We start from the raw sequence: 24,918 nt of genomic DNA, 5'->3' as shown, positions 1-24,918 counted from the left end.
ATCATATAACTATAACAATTAAAAAAACCCCTTATAGTTAATTTTAAAAGTAGAATTTTCTAACGATGATGTTTCTTCTGGTTGCTTAGATGAACATTTTAAATTAAAAACAAAACAAACCAAATTTGGAATAAAGAAAAACGTTATGGTTCGACCACCTATTTAGAGAGATGACTCGGTTTTCAAAATAAATTCAATTGTTTTTCTTTTAGTGCTGGGGAGAAAACAAAAACCTTTTATGTGATCTGAAAAAGGGAGTAATTGCAAGGCTGACTAAAGACAGCCACAAACCTTTCAAGTCTCAGTCGTGCTTGATCTTGACATCCATCTTATTGTTGCTTTAACTCCCAACACAAATCTGTGTTTTGTACTTTTGTGTACTGGTCAATCAAAAATTTCCAGCTCATTTTTGACCTTGTCTTCACGTTGGTTATCTTTTCAGTCATTAGGTGCGACATTATCAAAGAAGGGGTGTAGGAGTGCCGTGCTGCTAATAAGGTATCCAAAGAGGGGATCTCCCACACAGCACTTTGATAAACGTATTCTTCGGTTTGGATGCTGACCTATGTTAATATTTGCAGCTATTAGATGAGATATGTTAAAAAGCTTTGGAGTGTTGGTTTTTGGTTTGGATTTTTTTTTAAATGTACTGTTAAGCATCGTTCATTTGTGCAGCTCCAGTAGTGTACTACAATAAGGAAATGCTGTAACAACTTGCTTGGAATAGAGAGAGGTGATCAAAGGCTATTTGTCTTATGCTTTTAACATCTTTCAAAGGTTCTAATTGTAGAGCTGGAGAAGGAAGAAACACTGATTGTGATACCAAATGAGAGTAAGAAAGAAGAGGGAGATGGGGATCTGCTAAAATTGAAATTTATTAAGAAATTTTGATTCTGCCAAACCTTTTATGAGTCTTTTAAGGTTTATTTGGTTAAACACTGTTAAATTTGAAGTTCCATTTTTTTATGTGCACCAATTTTTTTCTGAAGTTTTTCAAAGTAGCCTGACTCTGAGAAATAGGCACCACAGTAGTGTCATAGTCTCATGTTGGCTTTCCTCAATACCTGCTTTTATCTCTCCCAGTATAGACTGGGTCTCAAAGCTTTGGCTTCTCAGCTCAGCCATGACCAAAGCCTGGGCCTAATCCAGAGTGACTCAATTTTGTCCAGTGACACATTGGTATCACTGGAAAAAAAGGAGAATCTCAATTAGGTTCCCCCAAGTGGAACTTGAAGCGACTGATCTGAAGAGCAGCCGATCAAGTCATGACACCATGCTTGCAGCTTTACTTTAAAGTAATAAAGTGCTAGCATCTAAGAATGGAGCTAGATGGCAGGGCTTTTTTACTTCTTATAATTTCCCACAGAAAATAAAAAAAAAAGTTGAATCAAGTCGTCAGGCTCTTGCTTAGATTTTTGCTTTGGCAAAAACACCTATAAATTGGGAGTCATACTCCATATAAATATTAAAAAAAAAAATTTTAAATAAAAAATATATAGTCTTTATATGGAGTTCAAAGGGTAATGTTTTTGCCTGAATGAAAAGACTATAACAAAAAGAAAGAAGGTAGTCTGTAAAAGCTAATGGGAATTTTCCAAGCTATACTTCTACATCTTAATCTGCGGTATTTCGTAAGCAAAAATGTGCTTGTTTCACTAGTAGTACATGCTTAGTTATGTAAGCCATATGATATCTCTTCAGTTTAAAAATATTACAGTTTTTGTTCAAATTATAAAGAGAACACTTATTATGTAGAAATAACATAAATGTCTTAATTTACCCAGTAGACTTCTTTTAAAAGATTTTTTTAAAAGAAAGGAACATATTAGAGTACATAAAAGAGTAGAAAATAAGTATATCCTTGAATTAAACCAGTGAGCAATAGTCACAGTACATATTGTTGCTATGGTAGTGTAGTTAAATGGTAACTATGTGGACCTTGCTTAATTCTTCTCATATTAATCTCTGATCTTTTATAAATTCTTCCCCAAAATAAACCCTTACAGCCCCACTTCATTTTGAAACCTCTTGTTTCAAAGTGCAAGTTAATTAGTAAAAGCTGAAGGCCTAAACTTTCGAATGAAAACATTTTGATCCTCCCAGAACAAAATATGAGATTATCCATTTATGAATGTTTTGAATTTTTATCCTGAATAGGATTTTCCTGTACCATTTTATTGAAGATGTCTAATGAGATTTTGAAGTAATTTTTTTTTTTGGTAAACTAGTGGAAAAGGCTTCCACTACCATTAGTACACTTTGGATCTCATGCCATGCCAAAAGGCAGTACAGTATTGACTGAAAAAGAGTCCGAATTCACATACTGTCGTTATCTCTGAAAGTTTATTTTGTGGCATGGGTTTCACATCACATCATATCATAGATTCTAGCCAGAAGGATATAAGCTCTCATCCAGCAGCTACATTTTTGTGGGGTTGACCAGGCTGACCCAAAGCCTCTGAAGTCATTTAGGCATTTTTTGAAATTTTTCCTAATATACATAGATAGCTTCACTACAACTGTGAAAACTGTTATTCCTGCCTTAGGTTAAACTGCCTCATTTCTTTCTTTTTGACAGCTGCGGTCAATAGATGTTGACCAAAAGCTGTCAAATTTCCTGAGAAATGAGGAAGCATTTTTTACTCCAGATGAGAAGTAGAGAGTTATTCGTCTTCTATCCAGGGAAATCCTTCCCTTAATTTGACAGGCTTTAAACAAATTGTTAGCTTTAATTAAGTTTGAAATGAGACAAATGCACAACCTAAACTGCCCCTTTCTAGCATGTGAGAAGAGAGTAAAATTAACCATGAGATTCGGAAATGGTGTTTCTTTTGCTATTGTGATTGACTGCAATTCTGTATTTAGGTACTGTGGAAATTTTGGGTAGGTTTAGAGATAGCCAGTTTTTTGAAGGCAAGGTTGGACACCTGATAGAAGGAGGGGGAAAAGATAGCTGTGGAAAAGGTCAGTAGTAATATGAAAAAAAAAAGGTGAATGCTAAAGATGCTAATTTGCAATGCTGTAAGCTGAAATTCCCATACTTTTACTTTTTCTTCACATTTGAAGGAATAGCAAAAGAGTAGCTCTTCACACACAGAGAGAAATTCTGATTTTTTTTTTTTTTTTTTTAATTCTGATCTCCTAATGGATTTCTGGATCCATGTCTGATCTGGAAAAGAAATACGTGATAGACACATATAAAAAGCATTTAAAATAACAGCTTATCAGGCTAACAAGTCCTCAGAACATCTGTGGGATCTCTGTAAAAGATGCAGATCCAGACCTACACGTTGAGCCGGTGGAGTGGATTGAATAGGTAAGGAATCTATAGAAGTGATCATTACTCACTTTCTAAAGCTGCTCCAAATGTATCCTGCCCCTGCCTACCCGCACTGCAGGTGTGGCAGGTAGTGCCGCTGTAATGTTCACACGGAAAGGGTAGCGTGGCCTGGAAAAAAGTCTACCTGTTGCATGGAAGTTATCTGCAGACGGTGAAAGATTCTTTTCTCCTTGCTTGTTTTTCAGATGAGGATGCATTCGAGTCCTCATGGGCTCTCAGACAGCAATTTGACTGAGGATAGGTTTAACTCTTCCCTTGTAGACTATTGTTGAATGAGAGAGTAAAGTGAGAATTGTACATGAATTAAATCTAAAAGCTGAATCTTGCAAATTCTCACTTATAAAGTTTTTCTTAGGCTACATAAAAGCACTCCCTCCTTTTCCCATAGCTATCCATACTGTTTTGGAAAATGTATCTACTGAGCAGAAAGAGGAACTGTAGAACATTTTTTCATATAAAAAATTCCTCCAATGATAATAGATGTAAGGGGGCTACAAGATTTTTTTCTGAAGAGCCAGCACAGAAAGAGAATCTGTCACCAGCAGAATGCACTGATGAGGGACTCTGGGTGCCACTTGCCTACTAACCATATATAAGAAATCCCATGTCAGCTTCATGTGTGTTAAATTAATACAAAGACAAAATAAGTCATCTGTAACTTAGTATCAGTATTTAAAATTGCAGACACGTTGACATAATGTGTGATTTAGCCATGAAACTCATTGGCAAGAGATATATATGAGAATAGTTTTGTGGCCATCAAAGACTTGAGGTTTATGAGGAAGATCAGACTTACGCTTGCATTAAATAGGATAAAGTATTTTAATTTCTGAAACTTTATTGTTTATGTCATTGTAGTCAGTGATAGATGAGATTTAAGGACTTTAAGGTCCTAATGGATCTTGCAATGTTCTTTGTGCCATCTAGAACTTCCCATCATCACAGTCAGAATAATGGACTTGCACAAATCATCAGCATGACCTGTAATAACTCCAGTAGTCCTATGTAAGAAAGCCTTCATACATCGGGATTCTGTCTGAGAAGAGTTATGTTTTTATACTTTCCACAACTGCAAAGGTCCTTACCCTATTGTTCGTGAGACAGAACTGCCACCATTATAGTAATTAGGGATGGACTGAAGATTGTGTGGTATGGTCCATTTTCTCTAGCACTAATTAGACAAGATCAGCTAATATGCTCTACTCAGTGGTAACCTTCCTTCTGAAGTTCTTGGGGGAAATTCTGTAACAGGTTTATTTTTATGAGCTCTTTCAGACTGACATTTGTATTCTTTATATATGCACACATACATATGTACATACACTCACACATACGTGAGCTTCCCAAGGACTGTTTGCATAGTCAAGAAAAGCATGTTCATTACCCTAAAGTAGTTGTATTTCTATCTTTTGCATTATTCAAATATTCTGAAAAACTGATTCAATTCAAGTACTAAAAATACTGCTTTTGTTAATGTGGAAAGTATCTCATGGTTTAAGGTATTCTGAAGAATTAAGTGCAGTTTTCTGCCAGACAAACCTTTTCAGATCCTTATGCAATTGACTTAGTAAAAACTGCGCACCAAAACAAGGAGAGTTTGAGGAGGTGCACCTCAGTCTATCTGACTCTCCTCTCTCCATTTATTAAACAGGTATAATAGTGCTTCCCTATCTCAGAGAGGTGTTCTGGATACAGTATAAAGATTGTGCAGTAACAGGATAGTGTAAAAACGAGGACCCTGCAAGAACATTGAAAATAAATCACAGTAAAAATTTCCAAAATTTCCAAAAATCTACAGCCAGACAGTTCTGTGGTAATCTCTTCATGGTTTTGTTTCTTTCCATGAAACACAAGGCGAGGTGACCTACTCTATGCACAGCATTTTCACACTCTTTTTTAAACATGCAGGATGTATCTGCCTTGGGGGTGATAGGATGTGGGATTCATCTCATTACCAATGCCAAATGCAATCAGTAGACAACTTGCTGCTTTAATTTCTGAGGACTTATTCTTATAGTTATGGTTGTAGTTAAGCTTATCATGTGATCATTTAGAAAAAAAGGTGAATAGTTGTTTTTCCTCTAGTATATCTACCCATTGGCAATGAGTAGTTAGGATTAAAAGCTCCATCTAGCCCAAGGCTATAATGAATATTCAGGAAAAATGATTCTGTACTGCTGCTTAGGGAAGTAAAAAGACAACCCCTGTAACATTCAAATCTCCTGTGCCTTTGGAACAAACAAGTAATATTTGATTAAGAACAGGAAGACAGAAGACACTGATGTACATCTCATACCAAAAGAGACTTTTATATGGTATTAAATTACCAACAGATTCCTGTAGGTACAGTGCATGAATCAATATTGTGTTTTAGCTGATGATAATTTCACCAAGCTTTCATTTAGATGGTGTTTGTTTAAAAAAAAAAAATACGGCAGGTAAATGAAGTGTGCTACCAACGGATGTTACAATCCATTGAAGCATTTGTTCATTCTTCTGGATTGACACACAGAGCAAAATTATGCTACACATTCTGTAACAATCGCACTGTATCATCATTAATGAGAGAACCAACAAACCTAGTTATGTGTAATAGAAGGAGATAATTTATAGCAACATGGTAGACTTTGAACGAAAAGCATTAAAATCCTGTACCACATTAAGCAGAATATTTTACTTAGTTCATATTGTTGATTTTGCAAATGTAAATGCCCAGCTGTTGTTACAGCTAATAACATTTTACATATCAAGCCATTTAGAAAATATTTCTTAACTATGCAGGCTTCATCAACCACTTTATCAATGATAAAAGCTGCAGGCAACTTTCATAAAGTTGAATTTGGGTAAAAAAAGATATTTATGTTGTATTAGCAGTGACAGGTATTTCTTGTGATTTACGGACCTCAAGATTCATTCTCTTACAAGTTATATGCTCATCCTTGAATGTTTTCTAAATCAAATCTCTGCTAAGAATCAGTAAATGCAATTTGTAAATTGGGGTCAGTCTTTCAGAAATCCAAGTAGACGGGAGGCCCTGAATAAGCAAAATTAATTAGGCAAAATGAAGCCTGTACATAGCCTCTTTAAAACTAGTTTTTGGTACCAGGCGGCTCACCTTGTTAAATTTGCACCTGAGTTTAAAACTTTGCTGAAAATGATAAATTAATATTCTCAGAAATCTTAAGCTGTGAACTGCATTTCAAATTGGAATAATTTCTTTAGTCAATGATTGCACTTAGAAGTGAATTTCTATTTCTAATCACTTAAATCTTTCTCAAAAGTTGTGTTCTTGTGTGACCTCTGCAAATTGTTCTCAGTCCAAAGGCAAACTTCTATGGAGAGGTTGTGCACCATCCAGCGAACTTCCCCTGGATTATATAAATGTAGTTCATTCATTTCATGTGAAAATTAGCTGCCCGGTGACGTTAGTATCTTCTGTTTTCAACCATCTGATGACTTATAATGCATTTTTCCAAGTCCTCAGTGCAAATATAGTAGGAAATTATGGATTTTATAAATGAATGAATAACTTTTTCTTGATGATCTAAAGAAGAAAATGTGATATCACAGATAAAAACAGGTGGGGATATTATTCCATTTTGAGAATATGTTGTTTGTGGAGCATAAAAGCTCTGGTATTCTCATGCGATGGCTTCATGGCATTGAAATCGCTCTGGCAGCAGGGAAGCTCAGGCATGTAGTGGCTGTGGCCACTGGACACTTGCGGTGTCACTACAGCGAGGGGAGAGAGGACGGGCTCAGGTGGCTCACTGATGTTGGCCACTGCACCAGGAGGAATCTGAGCAGGAGGGGACTGGAGGCAGGACAGAGGGAAGCGGTGGAGGAGAAGGGTGGGAGGGTGGATCAGCTGGATGCTCCAGTACAGCTCCACTGTAGGACTCGCACTTAAAAGGGAAGCGGCGAGATCTGTCACATGTGCCTGTGTTTGGGGGTGGCACAAGGGTAAACAGTAATTTTTTTAAGGTATCCAGCATTATCTTTATTCGATATTTATTTAATAAACAAATGAATTAGATAAAAGATTATGGGGAAAAAATCAGCTTTAGAAATAACTGTTTCAATCCAAAAATGTCAAATTTAATGGAAATACTGATTTTTTGTATAAAATTCAACACCTTTCCAATTCCTATCAGTGACTGTCTCACTATGCAGCAAAGCACTGTGTTAACTTGTTTTTCATTTTTTCCATGTTTCCTCACTAAACGTTCCTATTTTTTCCTTGGAATATTAAGTGAAGTAAAATCAAAGATTTCACCTCCTTCAGTTGAGTTTTCAAATTATTTTCCTATTAAGTTACCTGTGGTTTTAGGGGTACCGAAAATGGGCAGGTTTCCAAGACTGATACAAGAAGGCCTTTCAAAAGGGCTTTGTCTAAACATGTGCTGTGCAATCAGGTATTTAAACTGTTCACTAGCTTGAGAAACTGAAGACCCTTCCATTGCGTTCGTTGCATTAATCTTGAGAGGAGCAGAACTGATGGAAAATGAAGGTCTTTACTTACTTTTGGAAAAAAAAAGGTCAAATTATTATTTCTTAAGAAAGACAAACTAGTTAAATTGTCCTAGAGATGATGGAAATTGGGTTTGTATGAATGAAAGAGATCTCCCAATAAGTTATTCAATGTGGATTAAAATAATTGTATTTTTTTAAAGTCTTAGTGTGTGTTGGAGTAAGAATTTTTATGGCAGCACTATAAGCACGACAAAGTCAGCATAATGAGTTATGTGGTGCCAACATCCTGAACATTATTACAAGGATTTCTTAGGAGAAGAATTAACATAAGGGATATACAATTCATGTCTTCTAGAGAGTCTCTCATTTCTGCAATGGGCCTCAAGGAAATTCAAAACAGAAATGAAAGTCAAAGATGCAACTACTTTCATACTGCCAGTGCAGCGTTCATACATATTAATGGCAGCTGCATGGGCGGGGAGATCACCATTTTTATTGGAATGGCACAGCTAAGTCTCAGGGTTTTACTATTCATGTCAAGCACTGTGTACTTTCCCGGAACACAGCCTGTGGGGTTTTTTGTTTGTATTTAACCATTGGTGTAAAAAGAAAAAAGAACAAGGGGGTATTTCCTGTGTGTTCACTAGACTGACAACCTTGGTGTCCGCTGGGTTGTTTTAAACTGAACTTCATTTAGTTTAAATTCTGTTACTACATAGCAATGCAGCTATTTTCAGTTACTATATAGCAATGCAGCTTTCTGACTTTTTACAGTATCCAAATGGGAGAAAATTATTCATATATGACAGACTTAATTGTCTGAGAGAGTGATAAATATTTAGTAAATGTGAATAATTGCTGTGGTACCAATTAGCCTACCCACAGGTTATACTTGTGCTAAATCTTGTAATAGCACCATTCAATTTTTAACCAGTTCACGCGCCATGTTCTACATACATCAGTATTGCAAATTTTAAGGTATTTGTTGAAGACCATTATCAATAGCCAACAGAAAAAACCAACAACCCATACGCTAAGAGTTCTATTGAACAATAACCATTATATGTGCCAGACGCAGAATGTTAGTTCCACTGAGCTGTTTTCAATGGAAAGGATGGTTGATTAGTGTCTACATGAGACGTATTCCATAAGGGAAGTAAATGCCTGGAAATCATGAAAAGCCAACACTTGAAGATTTCGATTTCTGGCTTTAACAGGGAAGATTTTGATCTTTCATTTACACTATGGCCATCCCAAGTTATTCTCTGAAGTCAGAGGAGAGTTCAGAAATGCTGAATTGCATTCTGATAGCCCTGCAACCTCGACTCATCGGTGGTGTTCTGATCAAGGCATGATCAGCCAATGCTTCAGGTTCACATTATTTTTATAGGATACTGGTTATTTTCAATATACCTTACCTAGAGTGAGTCATTAAAACTGAAAAGTAATTTTTAAAATAAATGGGTAAAGAAAGTCTCTGTCATCCAAAATGATATTTTCCCCTCTCTGGGAAAGGAACATTTTGTGATATCTTTGTCTTTTTGGGGGGGGAAGCAAATTTTCCTTTTTTCATGAACTAACCTTTCTGTAATGGATTTGCAGTTACTCGATGTGTCTGAAATAAGTTAATTAATGAGATGAGGTTCATTCCTGATGTGTAATTTCACAAAATCTCAGTATAGCCACTTACAGCAAAGTTTTCTATTTCCTTGATACACCTTTTGTTCGTATTACTTTTAATTATGTTCTATATTTATCTGACCTATTTGAACAGGATCCAGAACTGGTACGGAACATCTGTCGCTGGGTTAGACAAGCTGTTCAGATTCCTTTCTTTGCCAAGCTGACCCCAAATGTCACTGATATTGTGAATATTGCGATGGCTGCGCAGGAAGGTAACCAACTCCAGTGCACAAGCTGTGCAGATTTACTAATTTGCTGGATGGGGGAAGACAGGGGAGTTGCTGGAGTAATAACAAATAACAACAGAAACTAATAGAAAAATAGTTTATTTGATGTATTTAGAACAAGCACAGTGATCAAAGGCTTCCAAATTTTTGTCCATGCTTCTAGAATATAGCAATATATGAAAACAACTATATTAGACTGTTAACAATAAATCATATATGTTTGTGTGTGTGTTTTTCTGCACACTCCTATTTCTGTAATATTTATATGTTTACCATACCACTGTAAATTCTCCTATTCTTATGTTTAGTAGTGAAAATGGTGTGTGTGTCCTGAGAAAACAGAAATACACCATTTGAAGGTGTTTATATTTTTTTTTTCCCTAGAGCTCAAAGTACAACATGGCAGGAAATCAGTTTGCAAGTAGGTGTATTAATCCATCACTTAGAACCATGGTCATCATTTCTCTGTCGCATTTTTCATTTCGTCTTGCTCCTCACAATGAGAAACAAGAATATGGGCTGGCTCCGTCAATGCAGAGTTGGTGTCATCAGCTTGAAGGAGGTGACCCCTGTGCTGGGGCACCTCCAGGTGTTGAACAACCACTGTAGCAGGTTCTGTCCCACACAGCTGAAGGGCAGAGATCTGCCTGTCAACCCCGGTGTTTCCCATGTGCTGTCTTACAGCCCTCACAGCTCTTTCAACTGATGCAGCCTGCCTTGAAGCTAGTGTTAAATTTATCAGCCCAGGATTGGTCTTAAGGACCCTTCTGCGCATCCCCTTACAGTTTGTTGCTTTCTGTCTTCAGCTGTTTATTTGAATTTCTAGTTATTTCACAGTTTCACAGTTTTTCTGTTGTATTTTTTCCTCTCTTGTTCTCGTACACATGATTTAACAAAAAGAGACTGACCTTTTCTTTCACAGGTGGTGCAGATGGTGTTACAGCCACCAACACTGTGTCAGGAGTGATGGGACTGAAAGCAGACAGCACACCTTGGCCAGCAGTTGGTAGAGGACTGAGGACCACATATGGTGGCATGTCAGGTAGGTGTTGCCCTTTTTGATGCATGGTACTTCCTTGGAGGCTTTCAAAACATCAGGAGGTCCTTGTAGTGGGCTAGAATATCATGTCTGCAGTTGCACAGAGTCCTTAAAGCTCACTTCTGGTCAATGTTTCTAATAGCCATGACAGATGGAACAGATTAAGTGTGAAGGCTCTTGGGTTGCCCTTTCCTTAATGGTAAAGCGCTGCATCAGAATACTGTGATAGGGTCACTGGAGAGGGAAGGAAATCTCTTCTCTTGTGACCCTCACTTTTCCTCAAATTTTTCATTCTGTCACAATTGTCAGGCCCCACGTTAGACAGAGGCTAATGAAAGGGCATCGCAGGGGGAAATATCAACAATCCAAATGCAGTGTATGTTTCATAGCCTGAACTCCAGCTTTCCTCTCTCCTTCCCACCGAGTGCACCTCTTCCAAGGAGGTTATTTCCTCCTCTTCCCGCTGTGGCAAAAATCATAGACTGTGTTAGGCAAATATATGCATATTTTTGTAGCCTATTCCTTGAGATATACAAGAATATCTTGTGTAGGCTGTATTTCCAAGTCCTGCTTCACAGTTTAATTTTAAAACCAGCAGCAAAACTTCTACACTCCAGTTCAGTGCCTGTGCACAGTAATGTATTAATCTATTGACCCTGTGCACTCCGTTGCTGTGACAACATGAACTTGGCCCTGCAAAGACAATAATGTGAGCTTCTTGACTTTACTAGTATGGAGATTAGTCTCCTTGGTGATAGAGTTAGCAGTAAATATACATAACAGAAGTAATAGCATCCTCCTGATTGAGTCAAACACTTTTTTTATTGGACGCGCCTCCTACCTTACCCCAAAAACGTAATCAGAGGAGACCAGACAGTCAAAAAATGCTTTATTTTATGTGTCTGGTGTTATCCTTCGAGAACCATAAGAAATGTAGCAAAAGATACCTTTTAAACAAACTTTAATTCAGACGAGTGTATTCAGTGGAAAATTGCCTTATTGCCTTAGATAACTACATGGAATTTGGAATTTTTTAGAGAACGCTGAAAAGCAAGGAAGAGATAACAATCAGAAAAAATCGTTATGCCTATTGCATAGTGATTATTTCACAGTGACAGTGCAATAAGATGTTATATTTTAATATTATGCAAAATGGGAGGAAGAGGAGAACAAGAAGAGAACAGCTACAGCCCATTTCAATTTCTCTAGCTTGCCATGTTGACAGGAAAAGAATAAAGGAGGTCACAGTGGGTGCTGTGCATTAAAAATTAATAAAAGAACTATTGCAGTAGTATTTTATATAAGTAACACCATTCACATTTTCTCATTTAAGTTGCAATTTCTGAATATTCCTTCCTACCATAAGTCTGTCTAATAAAATCTATAAAATGACTGCATTATGAAAAGTGTGTCTCTTATGTCACAAATTTAAAACACGTATGTAGTGTAAATTACAGTGGCACCTGGATGCTCAGCTATAAGGGAGGACATACCACCATTTCTGGGGTTTATAATTCTGTTATAAATGGGACCTGAGGAAAAGTTCTTTGTTTCTTTTATTTTTATATATATAAGTGTATGTGTGTAAGTATAAAAATTTTTTTTTTTTCTGAAGTTTTACATGTATCAGAGGAGATAGAAAATGTCATTTTAGGATGCACCATTACCTATGACGCAAATCTGGTTATTTAAAAAATATGAAAACCACTGGGAGTGTTGTCAATTTATTATGTTTCGAAAGAGCATATTGTTGCAGACAAATATATAAAGGTTTCTTGCTGATAATTGACATCACTAGGTCTCAATTCCACAACTCATTGCGCAAAAGAAAGCCACAGAGCCAATAAAGTCAATAGGCTCTGCAACACATTGCAACACTTTCTGCTCAGCGATCAGGGTATAGCAGTATACAAATTTATGAAAGCAGGAAAGCAATTTTAAATCAAGAGAGCTAGCATGCTCACAAGAAGACAAAAAATGGGAGAGCGTGTCGTCTTGTCAGAGCAAGGGGCAGGGTAGCCATGCTTCTGAGGTCTGTTCCCGGCCATGCCAGGGCTCAGCCGCATGGCCTGCAGCCAGACACTTGACCTTTCTGTGCTTTATTTCTCCTGTCTGTGAAATGGCAGTAACACCACTTGCATGCCTACAGGCTTGTTGGGAAGTGCTCTGTGGTCCTGACATGAAAGTCGCTTCTTAGTGTAAAGTATTGATTTTCTATTTTGATTTGCTTAAACTTCTTGTTCTATTTTGTTATCTGATAGTCAGTAAGCTTTTGTTGTTTTTTTCAAATAATTCCTGTCAAGGGAGAATTAATTTTTTAAGTGAAAGTCAGCGCTACTATAGAAGCAATAGGTCTGGTCCGTTTTCCATGTGTTTTACCAAATCACAGCTGGTTTATCATGTTCTCTAGTGTACTAACCTAGAGCAGATACAGGGCATAGCCGAGCTGTATCTTGCTTTCTGGACTTTTTCCAGTTGCACAGATTTTAGCTCTTTTCTGGACTAGAAATGGCGCTCGCTTGGCACAGAGGTGCAGTAAGGGCGGCAGGAGTCTCTGCCTCGTGGGGTGCAGTGCCTGTGGTGGGAGCTGGCCCCCAGCCCCGTGGGTGTCTCAGCACAGAGGCTCCTCAGTCAGGTCTGCTGCTGAGGTCTGAAACGTACCTAGGCCCAAAGCTGGTGACCCCCAGCAACACCCAGCCAGTGAGGAATTCTCGCGATGGAGCATCTGTGGAGCGCTGGATTAAACTGGATTTTAGATCAGTCTGGGCTTGCTTATCTTTTTTCCGCTTCTCTTTACATATAAATCGTAGGAAACTCTCCCTACCTTCAGTAGCATTACCTGCTAGCACAGGGGTTGCTCTGTCTGAAAGGGTGTTTTTGCTTCAGAGAGTGAAAAGCAGAAGCTGCTGTGCTTAGGGTCCACCATCAGCAGCAGGGACACGTTCCTCCCGAGACATCACGTAGAGAAACGTGCTCTGTCCTCTGCCCTCTGCCTTCCCGTTTGCTCCCCTGAGAGCTGAAGGAGCCCCACGCCTCGGTGGAGGCCGCAGCGTGTGAGCGGAGGAGGCCAGCAGCAAGCTGGAGGTAAGCACCGCAGCTCAAAACGCGAAAGTCAGCACTTTGCACCCCGAAATAAGGCTGCAGGCCAGCCCCTGTCTCTGCTTGCTGAAGGGCTTTGCTGAGAGCTCGGGCCTGGCTCCCGCCCGCCAGCCGGCAGGGCCTGAGGGGAGGAAGGCGCTTCATGGCGCCCCGTGGCAGCTGGGGGGCAGCGCCTGCTGAGGGGGCCGGCGGGCTGGCGGCGTGGCCGGGGAGGCTCTGCGGCCCGCTGGCAGGGACCGGATCGCATTGCAAGAAAGTCGTTCTCTTAAGGGACGACTGTTCTTCAATGTTTTATAAATTCGCTACGTCCACACGTTTCTTAATACAGTGCGGGTTGCCTTCTCCAGGTGAGCGCAAACTCACTCCACTGAGTTTGATGAAGATTTTTGTCGAAGAGCGAATAATGAAAGTATGTTAATGCCCTGTCCTAGCAGCAGCCTGACATTTTGACTTACAGTCTTCCCTGTCCTCCACTGTTCGAAAATGTGCTCCTGTACTGAAGAAAGGTTTTCCATATATGACTTCCCCTTGGCCTCCTTTTTCCTCCTCCTCTCGTCTGCCTCGTGCGGAAGCAGCTATGGGCAGGAGGTTTGTCATTTGTTTTTCCAGAAAAGGGAGACGTTGAAAAGGGAATTTCTTTTTAATTCCTTTTAAGTTACTAAATGACAGGTAGTTTCCTATGGTTTGTCTAAAATACATAAAAATACTTTTAAAAAAGGTTTATTGACATCATTGCCAGATCCTGAGATGTTTTGAGAACAGACTTATGTCTCTATTTTTTTAAAACATTTTTTAAAAAATCTTTCAAAGAAGGGGAGGCTTAATGAGATTACTTTAAAACTCCCATTTAGCTTTGAGTTGTCAGTCAGTGTTTTCTTCCCAGCCACTGCTTGGGCAGTGACTTTCCTGGTTTGATCTAATTTGATCAGCTGAAAATAGCTAAGCTGTAAGAGGCATTGCTGTTTCCTCCTTCCTACCCTCCTGTTTGTTGGGTGGTTTTGACAGGGAAAGGATCCCACTATCCCAGGTGGGTGTTTGACCACTAGACGGTAGGATTAGTCTCTCTCTCTTCTTCACTTCCCTGCAAATATTGAATTATTAATACAAAGTGAGACAGCTCTCACAGGATACACACTCATGCTAGCACAGCCTGCTGACCTGCACACAAGCCTGACTTGGGAAAGCCAGGTTTAAATCCCAGGTGTGAGCCTGGGTCCCAGCTGGGTCCCCTGGATTCCAAGTTTACCCCCCGACTATTGTGTTGTAAAATCTCTTCATCTTCTACCTCTATCCTGATGCCAAAAAAAGTTTGCAGGAAAAATTTCACTTTAATTTTGGCAAATTGTTGTTTTCTAAAAAATTCGTTTCTAATTGGCACCGTGGAGCTCAGCTGAGCCCAAGGGCTATGGTGGCCCTATGGATTTCTGCGGCCCCCTTACATGAGAGGACATTGTGCTTAGAGGATCCCAGTCTTCATCCATTTTTTATAAGTTTCCAGGAACTGCCCATTACTCAAAAAATGGAAATGTCCTAATGAAGCCTCCAAAATATGGTTAAGGAAATAAGCCCTTGTGGTGAAAGAAAAATACTAAAATTAAGATATGGCTTCCCAAACTGTATAACTATCATATGTGTTTGCAGGATTAGAGACATAGTTTGATTTCCATTAAGGGACTTTTAGAATTGACCCAGCAATATTTCAGGTTTGAGAATATAGAATACATGAGATTTTACCCTGAGTTCTTCCTATATGCATGCAATGTAGGGTATTTGTTTCTTAAAAAGAAACTAATGCTGTTTTTTCATCCTCACAAAGAATGAGGATGAAATCCTCTGGCTCTGAAAGAGATGTTTTAGTCTGTATGAGTATAAATTATTTTGACAATGCGTATTTTATAGGTACTAGAATAAGATGCCAGGTGTCCCAGAAAAATGTTAATATAGTGTCAGCAGCTACATGCTTCCCTAATATTTGTTTCCTTTAAATGTATTTTAAAATTTTTTTTAAAATAAAGTTTTTTCCTGAGCTTTCATACTGTGCTTCCATATTCCAGATGTGTTTTATAAAACACATCACATTGCAGCACAATAGGATATCCATTGCAGGCAAAAGAGAGCAGAGCTTCCGTTTGAATTTCTGTGGTTTTTTTCTTCTTTGTCATCTATTTGTTTCTTTGTTTTTGTCTGGAAGCCAGATCCCTAGGGTATAAATCTATAAAACCATACACTGGACTTAGCAAAAAACTTAGTTTAAAAGCAAATCTCTCTACGGTGCACTCACTATGTAACCTTTAATGCTTTGTTGCAAAAATATTGCAGTATTTTACAGCAGTAGTTCAAACACCTCATGTCTATGTGCTGTTATAGCTTTGTCCATTTACTACATTCTGTAGTATTTTGGCATTATTTGCACGAATATATTGTACAGCATGTTTGAGTACATATGTTTGTATGTTTTCCAGAATAAAAGAGATTCAGAAAGTTGTGTGTTATAACTTCATAGCTGACCACAAGGGATGTCAGAAGGAATATACCTAGATAGCGGATTCAGTCATTAAATGTAGGAATGTGTTATTGTTGGAAACCAGCAGAGGCAGTTAATTTTAGTTACTTTTGAAGTAAGTTAGTGGAGCTGTCTCTTTTTATAAAAAAACAGTCAGACAGCAATTGTGACTTTTAAGGGAACGCTTTGCGGGTATTATTTAATTAAATTCAAATGTATACATTATATGAATAATTGACGTTATTAATAGGGGCATATATTCTAATCTGAAATGTATGCATTATATTGAAAGAGGAAAGGTTGAAGTTACAATAATAAGGGCTGCCTTTTAATTTTAATTTTATGACACATCATTAAAAGAAAACTGAAAAAAAACCCGAGAGCATTCACTTTCCTAATCACAGTTCTCTCAGTGACTGTGCAGTGTGGATTTTGGTCAGTAGAAATGAATGAAAAGCTGCCCATCACTGGAAACAAAACAAAACGTATGTATGCATGGGCACTTCTGTTTAGTATAAATATTTACTGAGAGTTGAAGACTATTTACATTAACATATATTTATAAAACAGTGTGGATGGGAGTAAAAAACCCAATGTATGCCGTAGTACATTTTAAATTTTGTTTTATTATTTCTGTTAAATGTAGCTCAGCCATTAAAAGCCCTTATTTGCATATATTATGTCAGGATTCACAAAGAGTCCTCTGTTTTCCGTGGTGTCCTTGCAGCAGTCTGATTTCTCTTAGCGTTCTGCCGTCACTGGTCTGTGCAGGAGAGATCAGAGCCCTAATAATAGATTTTTGACAGGGAGCTCGCCTGCTACCTGCCCTACACAAATCCTCACTGTTCATGTTTGCTTCATGGCAACAAAGCAGACAGAAGGAAAATGCCAAGTGCTGAGTTTGAGGTACAGCCCTGCCATAGCTTGACATTTCAGCAGAATAGCAGTTTATGAGATGCATAATTTTTCATCTGGGACTCAGCTGCCATTTTCATAGAAGCTTGCAGCTCATCGACTGAGTGGAAGTAGGGCAAAGGTTTACAGCATAGATCAAGGTCTACATCCTTCCCATAGCTATTTAAAAATAAGTATTATTCTCCAGATAAGGTCAGAGAACTAACCATATTTTTTCTACTTTCAATATTTTTAGCCAATTTCTTTCCCACAAAGAAAATGCTTTAGACTTTTAGCACAGGTGCCGTTTGTAGTTGATTAAAAATGATCATAATTGATTTCGTTCACCAAAAGATTAAACGAGTCCTGGAAAAAGAATGAAGCATGAGTCTTTACAGACAGCATTTGAACAAAGCTGTGTTTTCTCCTCCTCTTACTTTGAAAAAAGCTCATTCCGAGCTTGAAATGAATGAAAAGTCTTTACTCTTGAAGTGTAATTGGTTTGTGTTTTATTATTTTTATAGATTGAATTTAATTTTTCACATTCATGCACATGTACTTGGGAAACAAATGCAGTGTAGGTACATGTAAGTGAGTGTTTAATTTAGAATTATACATCTCTGTGAGCTTCAGAAACAGTTCACCATGTCACAGCCTCATATAGAACAATGGTACAGTACATTGGATTAATTAAAGAAGCCTTGCAGAGAACTGAATTCTCAGTATGTCAAGATTTCAATTTTATGTTAAATATTTTCTAAAGGCCAGACCCTTAAATCTCAGGGGCTGTACCAAGCAGTGAGCTGTGAATTTAACCATAGGCTAACTGCTAATGATAAGGAAAAGAGTCCAAGTTGAGGCAGCTGTAATACAGTCATTGGATTAGGCTATCAATCACTCAGTTCCCTGAGGAACAGGCAAAGACGACAAAACAGTGAAAAGGGAAATTAGGAAGGGAGGGCATGACTAGAATGAGATTCTTCACCAAATGTATCTGTTAGTTGGCTGAATCCCCCAAGCATCAGACAGAAATGTCCAGCGTTGCTCTCAGACTAAAAGCCAAGCATTTGTTCCAAACTCCTAGAAAACCATCAAATCATGGTTAACTGTTGCTGGTCTGTACAAGATTTTAGAAATGCAATCGGTTATGTTCTCCTCTTTTAATAGCCTGTAATTAGATTAATCTCTAAACTAGTGTTGCTGAACACTGGATTTACTGTTTACATCAAAGCTCATATAGAATATGTCCAGTTGAAATAATTCATTTCCCAGATGAGTGGGTTTTTTTGATAAACAGATAACAGTTAAGCTATCAAGTTTTACTGATGGCTACCAAATGTGAATGTCAGAAGGTGATTCAGATAAAATCATAAATTCTACTCAGACATAATATGGTAAAAATAATATTGGGCCCAGCTTGCCCAAGCATGGGTGAAAGAACGTGTGGTTTTAATTTGGGTGCAGGTAGATAAAATGGGAAATTGGTTCATATAATGGTATGGATTAACATGATTAAGTAATGAGTGCTCCTATAGTTAGCAACTTAGAGACATAGTCTGATTAACAAAGAATGGGAATGAATAGAGAAAGTAAAAGAGAAGTCAAAGCATGTTAAAGCAGGCTGGTGGAGCAGGGTTTTGTATTTAAGCCAGGTTACGGTAATGGGTAGAGGTGAATGCAAACTATGACCTGATGAGGAGGTGTAAGTCAGTCAGGAACAGAAAATTTCTTCTTGCAGTAATATCAGCAAAACTGAAGCCATTGGTGGTGTCTTTGCCAGCACGAGTTGATTGTTTTTCTATGTCTATCAGGTCTAGAGGAGAAGGTGTCTCTTTCTCTTATGATCACCTCTTCCAATTTTAAGCGAACGCTCACAAAAAAATCTCTCAAAATATTTTTGTGTCATATCTTTTGGAGATTATCATGTTGAAAACTGATATATTTATATCATAGAAAACTTACTACAATTCATTTTGGAGGTCATTTAAATATAAGTGCTTTAAGTATCTTATGAATTATTTATTTGAAAAATACTTGGCATTTAAGTACTTTTCAGTTTATTCTAACACAGGAACTAAAATACTATCAAGAATTTCAAATCGACATTAATTAAAATAATAAAAATCGAGAAAAGCCCTGGTGATGTCTACTGCTAGGTTTGTTTTCCATTAAGTCTCAGCAGCTTTCTCAATCTGATCTTGCTCAGCTTTCTCCCCGGATAATCACAATGAAGTCAAAATGTCTTTTGACTTCTAAGTGCAGCTTGAACGAGGACTAGAGACTGTGGTGGCATGCAGTATAACTCTCCAGTTTTTCATACAATTGAAAGGCTACTACTCACCTCAAAAGTGTGTCTAAACTAAAGTGAGAACTGCGTGCCTTATGATATCCCAGCGGCTCCTCAGTGACTGGGTAGAAGGGTCACTCTGGCTTGCCGACCTGTCTCCAGCAATCGCGCAAGTCAGAGTCGGGCCTAGCTTTCTGCTCTCATTGTGGGCAGTGCAGAAGTACATTTTGTACAGAAGTCGTAATTCTAAGTGGTTAAGTGTGTGGTCATGAACTGGAGCACAAAGAAGATAATTTCAGGTGGTAGTGTTCAAGTTAGCCTGGAGGTCTGCAAAGCTTTGTTGCAGTGTTATGTGCGTGATGGATTCAAACTTGAAAACAGGTTGTGAGAGTTCAGGGAGCTTCAATATAGGAGGCAGAGGAAAGACCTGACAAAGGAAGTAGGGTCCAAATTCATGTAAATACATGTCAGTGTTACAAGCTCCCTGCTGTTGATCATGCAGGGCCCATAATTATCTTTTCTGCTGACTTGTTATTCCGTACCCAAATCAACAGCAGGGTTTGTGATACAGGTGGTACTTGAGAGTGATCAATGAGGCAATCGTCTTATAAACTGTACCTGTCACTCACAGAATAGAAGTTCTAATTGCAATTCCCCAAAAAATCAAGAATCTGACAGAGTTTGTAAACAATTATGATTAACAATTGTATCAGCAGAGGTTAAAACCCCTGAGTACTGACCTAGTGTGTCTTAAGCATGTTCATTTTTTTCCATAGCTTGCTTTGCGTATTGATTTGCTCTAGTCACCAAGTGGCATATACTGGTTGTAGAGCCCATCTGTATTCAGTGGAGGACATGTTCTCATCTTACCTGAAGAATAAACACATTTTTATATTTATGCAAAAAAAAAAAATTTGCAATACATTTAACATCAAAATATGAGCTAAGAAATAAATAGAAAAATGACTTCTTATTTAACATTTGTTAGCATGGAGCTTCCTCCTGTTCTTCCTTCTCTCTGTGGGACAGCTGTGCTTGCAGGATAGGCCAACCGACTACTGTCTTCCACCGTCAGTCTGGGGATACTACCACTGCTGACAATACACCCCAACTTCTGTATTGCGTGCTAGCTCCTCCCCTACCTGGTTCAGCAGCTTCGGTAGCCTCAGTGGCTTAGGCATCTCTGTGAGGACGTTGGGGCTCCCACCATTCTCGCTACCTAAAAAACACTGGATTGATACGTTTTAGAAATGGGTCAGGAAGTGGCTTGAAGAGAAGGTTTCACAGTTACATGAAACTGCTTGCTGAGGTTAATCCAGTTGCAGGATATTTTGACAATCAGATACAGGGGTTTATGAAAAAAAAAAGAAATAATCCTTGGAACAACTTTAAACCCAGGGCATTGCTTTACATCCAGCTGCACCAAAAGGACATACTTACGCAGTTATTGCTGCTGTCCTGCTTCCATGTAGGATAGCCTTTGAAAGTTCTACCACTGGTTAGCTATGATTTGTGATGAACTCACCACAGTGAATACATCTTTATTCACCTAAATCCTGCTAACATTCTGTATTTTACAGTGTTCTACTTGAATGATTAATAAATCCTAATGCCAACTTCACACATAAAATACAGAACACAAAATATAGCAGATTTGTTTAACTGGGTAGATCCTGGGTTTGTGTTTCACTGGGCATCACATCATCCCTGATGAGTTATTGCCAGAAGCATTTATAAAAGTATTTCACAACTGTCAGAACGTTATTTTTACCTTTCAAAATAATGCAACTAATATATAGTAGTCAGCTAAGGGATCTGCATTTTAATGTGTCTTTTCATGCAAGCACAGCATTGTATAGATTGAGCTATACAGATATCCTGCTCACACACAGGATATACAAATGTATCCTACAAAATCTTTTAGGAAACCTGCTGTAGTAATTTGGTTTTCCAATTTATGAACAATTTGCAATTTTTACGTTGCCAGGTAATTGCAAATCTCTTCCCTATTAACATGCACTGTATAACCGTCTTTACTAAGTCCTGTTTAAATTCCAAAGGACACTCATAGTCAGGGATTGAGCCACCATTATTTGGGTTAAGTGAGAGCCGAGTGAGAACTGTTGAACGCAGTGTCCCACTGTTTTAGAATGAGAAATCCATTGTACAGCTGTGGCAGATATATAGAGAGAGTGTTTTTAAGAGAAAAAGATCTGTCCATAAAATGTATGGTATCACACCTGACTCAGCACTAGGTAAGGCTGATGCTGTGAACAACTTCGTGACAGGCAGCTCAAAATGAGGAGAAAGCTGTGGGTTTTTTTGCAAGCAGGCATGCCAATGAAGACATGGTTAACTGTGTTACGGTTGTGTCTGGCCATTTATGTGTGTTTCATGACGCTATTGAATGACCTATTGGTTTTCAAAAGTATGTATGATTACTCCAGTCCATGTTTTGGCTGGGCTGAGCTTATCTCTCTCCCTATCAGTTATTGCTGTGCTTACACTCTTAATGCCACATCAGCTGCCTGCCTATTGAATATACCAGCTTTTGCAGTATTTTCACCGATTTTTGGATATATACCCACTCAAGAGCTGCTTAGATTTTAATAGGGAGTACTCAGAGAAACCTTCTCATTCTAGGCCCTGATAAATTCTGTGATCAGGAGCACTTGGAGAGAAGGTATTGCCAGAGAAGGCTTTTAAGAATTGGTTGCTTTTTCTTATAAATTGAGCAGCTTCTCCAGAACTTATTGAGGTGAGATTTGAAGAATTCGGACCTCCAAGGAGAATCTGGTGGCAACTTATTTTCCCTAAGAAATATTTTGAAAACTCCTGGTTTATTGAAATAATGAAGAGATTGCTTGCATCTTTGTTATTCATAAACACACATTAGAGGATCGATCCTTGGCAGGTATCCAGAGAGGAGGTAAACCCTGCCAGAGGCAGGGAAGACACCCCAAGTCTTGCTCCATCTTGTTGAGGGCAATGTTAGGAAGAAGCTCCCTCCTACATGGGGCTGGCACACAGATTTCTTTCCAATGTCTTTATTTTTTTTTCTTTCAGGCTCACTATTTTACAGCTCTGAGAACATCCCCAGCTTACTGTTAAAGTCAGATAGTGTGTGGGGGGTAAAAGGGTCTTCAAAAATGAAAGAAAATTGTCACTCTTACAATCTCTTTTCCAAACTTGGACTTCTTTCAGGGCTGTCTCCAATGTCCTTTGCTATTTCTCTCTGTTTCTCGTAAATAAGATTCACAGAACCTAAGGTTTGCCGGGCAGAGAAGTCAGGCAGTAGTGCTCTCTTCTGCTTACACTACCTGCATTGCCTTCCTGAGCTACCATTCCTACCAGGACACCTCTGTGTCTGAGAGCCCTTCCAGGCTGTCCCAAAGAGGCCAGGGACTTGTTAAGATACAGCTAGTGATATGCACTCGCTGTCGGGCATCTCACGGGCAGCTGTGAGCAGATGTGCTAACCAAGTACAGCCAAGAGTTATCCCGCTGAACTTCAGGCACTTCACTAGGAGACTGTTAAGCTTCTACCTCATCACTGTAAGGAGACAGGCATTCTCAGAGGTGGGTTCCTTTCTTGGTCCATTGACTGCATCAGAAATTTGAGGTTAGTATATTCCTAATTTAGGTACCTCTGTCAAATGCCTAAGATAGCGTGTGCTTACATTTTGTGATAAAATTCCGGTGGTTAGGCAAGTAAATGATTCATTTGTTTTCTGGTGCAGGTGTAGACTTCTTTTTTTGAAAACACGGATGTATCTGATTTTAGCCCAGTCCATTTTCTAATCTGTTATCACAGGAGAAAGTGATATTTGTATGCTTGACATTAAAATATCTTCCAATCAGTTAATGTAAAGCATCTGGTGTTTTTCTGTATTTTAATAAGCCCTAATAACAGCATTGCAATCCTTTAATGCTGTTTCTCATATTCTTGTTACAGTAGGTACATGGCACACATTTTCTGGTATAAAAAGCTCAAAACAAATTTCAGCAATTTAATCTCAGTGTTAGGAAAAGGATCACAGCAGCTGCTATAGTATTTTGTATTTAAACTAGTTTTTGTAAAGACTAGTGACATGCTCCCTGGAAGCTAAATATTGACAAGCATGCTCTGGCAAGCAAGATCAAGCTTGGTGAGTTAACACAGCTCAAGTCTCTGCATTGACACTATAACCCAAGTCTGAAAACTATTATCTTACTTCATTTATTTTGGCTTTATAGGTGATACTGTCCACTTGAATTAGGGATTTCTACTGTATTTTTAATACTGTAACTGTGGATTCATATTTGATTTAGGACTACAGTACATGAAAGGTTGCTTGTATATCTGTGTTTGATGACATCTTCAGTAATGTATTGTGTATAGAATCACAAATGCATAAAACCTTCATGACTTCAAACCTTCAAAATAGAAGTAAACATTGAGTGTAAAATAATTTAAAAATCACATTTATCTTTTACGCTGTAGAACACACCATGTCCTAAAACTTTGAGTCTGTGAAAGCTGTTGATCAAAAGTGAAGTTTGGACCATGTATTCATAATGGGATATAATTAGGAGATTAATTTTTATTTGTGTTCTGTAAGTAAAAAGAAAAATCCACGTTTTTCTAATTGTAAGTGCACCATGTTTATAATGCTTATAGTTTACTTTTTGAATTTCTGAATAAAGAACTTAAGCCTATTTGGGCTTCTAGTAAATTTGGCATATACACTAAACTGATTACCAGATGCATTGTGCAACATATGGCATTGTACAGTCTTTGTGTGCTTCATAGTATTTTCTTAAATTACCAGCATTTGTTTTGGTTCCAAAAATGCACTTGTCTCGGCTCTCTAGCGCTTTGGACTTAAATGCTGGCTTTTCAGTGCTGAACAGATGTGTTAGAGTTTCACATGGAACATTTATGCTTTTGTGAGTCTTCCTCTTTGAGCTTTCCATACAGAGTATTATGTCAGTGATAGCTCATGCAAATGGGATCTCTTCGTTTTCATATGTACATTGATTGCTTAAAATAACTTTCAGAATTCCTAATAATTCTGCGTGACCAAGAAGAACAAGGAAGCAACCCAGTTTTGCCCAAAGGTACTGCCCCCAGAGTGAATCAGTTCTTTCAGATACGTTTTATTTTAGATTAAACAGGATGGAAGGAGAACGTAATTCCTTGATGGGTGTCAGCAAGAGTCAACAACAGTCCTGTATGCTTCGGTGAACAGCCATATTCCTGTGCTTGAGGCTGTGGTTTGAATGGGAATAAAAATCCATCCATGAAAATGCACGGAATAAGGTGCCCAGGACATTAGCATGTAATTTACTTCTAAGAGGAGACTGCTTGAGTTGATTTACAAAGCATACCTCT

The 24,918-nt window shown here is 38.3% G+C and overlaps 1 protein-coding gene across 1 annotated transcript in view; it reads left to right on the top strand.

Moving 5' to 3' along the window:
* DPYD (dihydropyrimidine dehydrogenase) overlaps positions 1 to 24,918 on the top strand; it is a 364,617-nt gene that overhangs the window by 257,149 nt on the left and 82,550 nt on the right. Inside the window, exons 17-18 of the mRNA XM_075156366.1 lie at positions 9,588 to 9,708; positions 10,646 to 10,765. Of these exons, the coding sequence (XP_075012467.1) occupies positions 9,588 to 9,708; positions 10,646 to 10,765 (241 nt within the window). The remainder of the gene's footprint in view (positions 1 to 9,587; positions 9,709 to 10,645; positions 10,766 to 24,918) is intronic.

Source organism: Calonectris borealis, chromosome 8 (genome assembly GCF_964195595.1).
Source record: "Calonectris borealis chromosome 8, bCalBor7.hap1.2, whole genome shotgun sequence".
Classification (NCBI taxonomy): Eukaryota; Metazoa; Chordata; class Aves; order Procellariiformes; family Procellariidae; genus Calonectris; species Calonectris borealis.
This window is presented reverse-complemented; position numbering and strand designations above follow the sequence as displayed.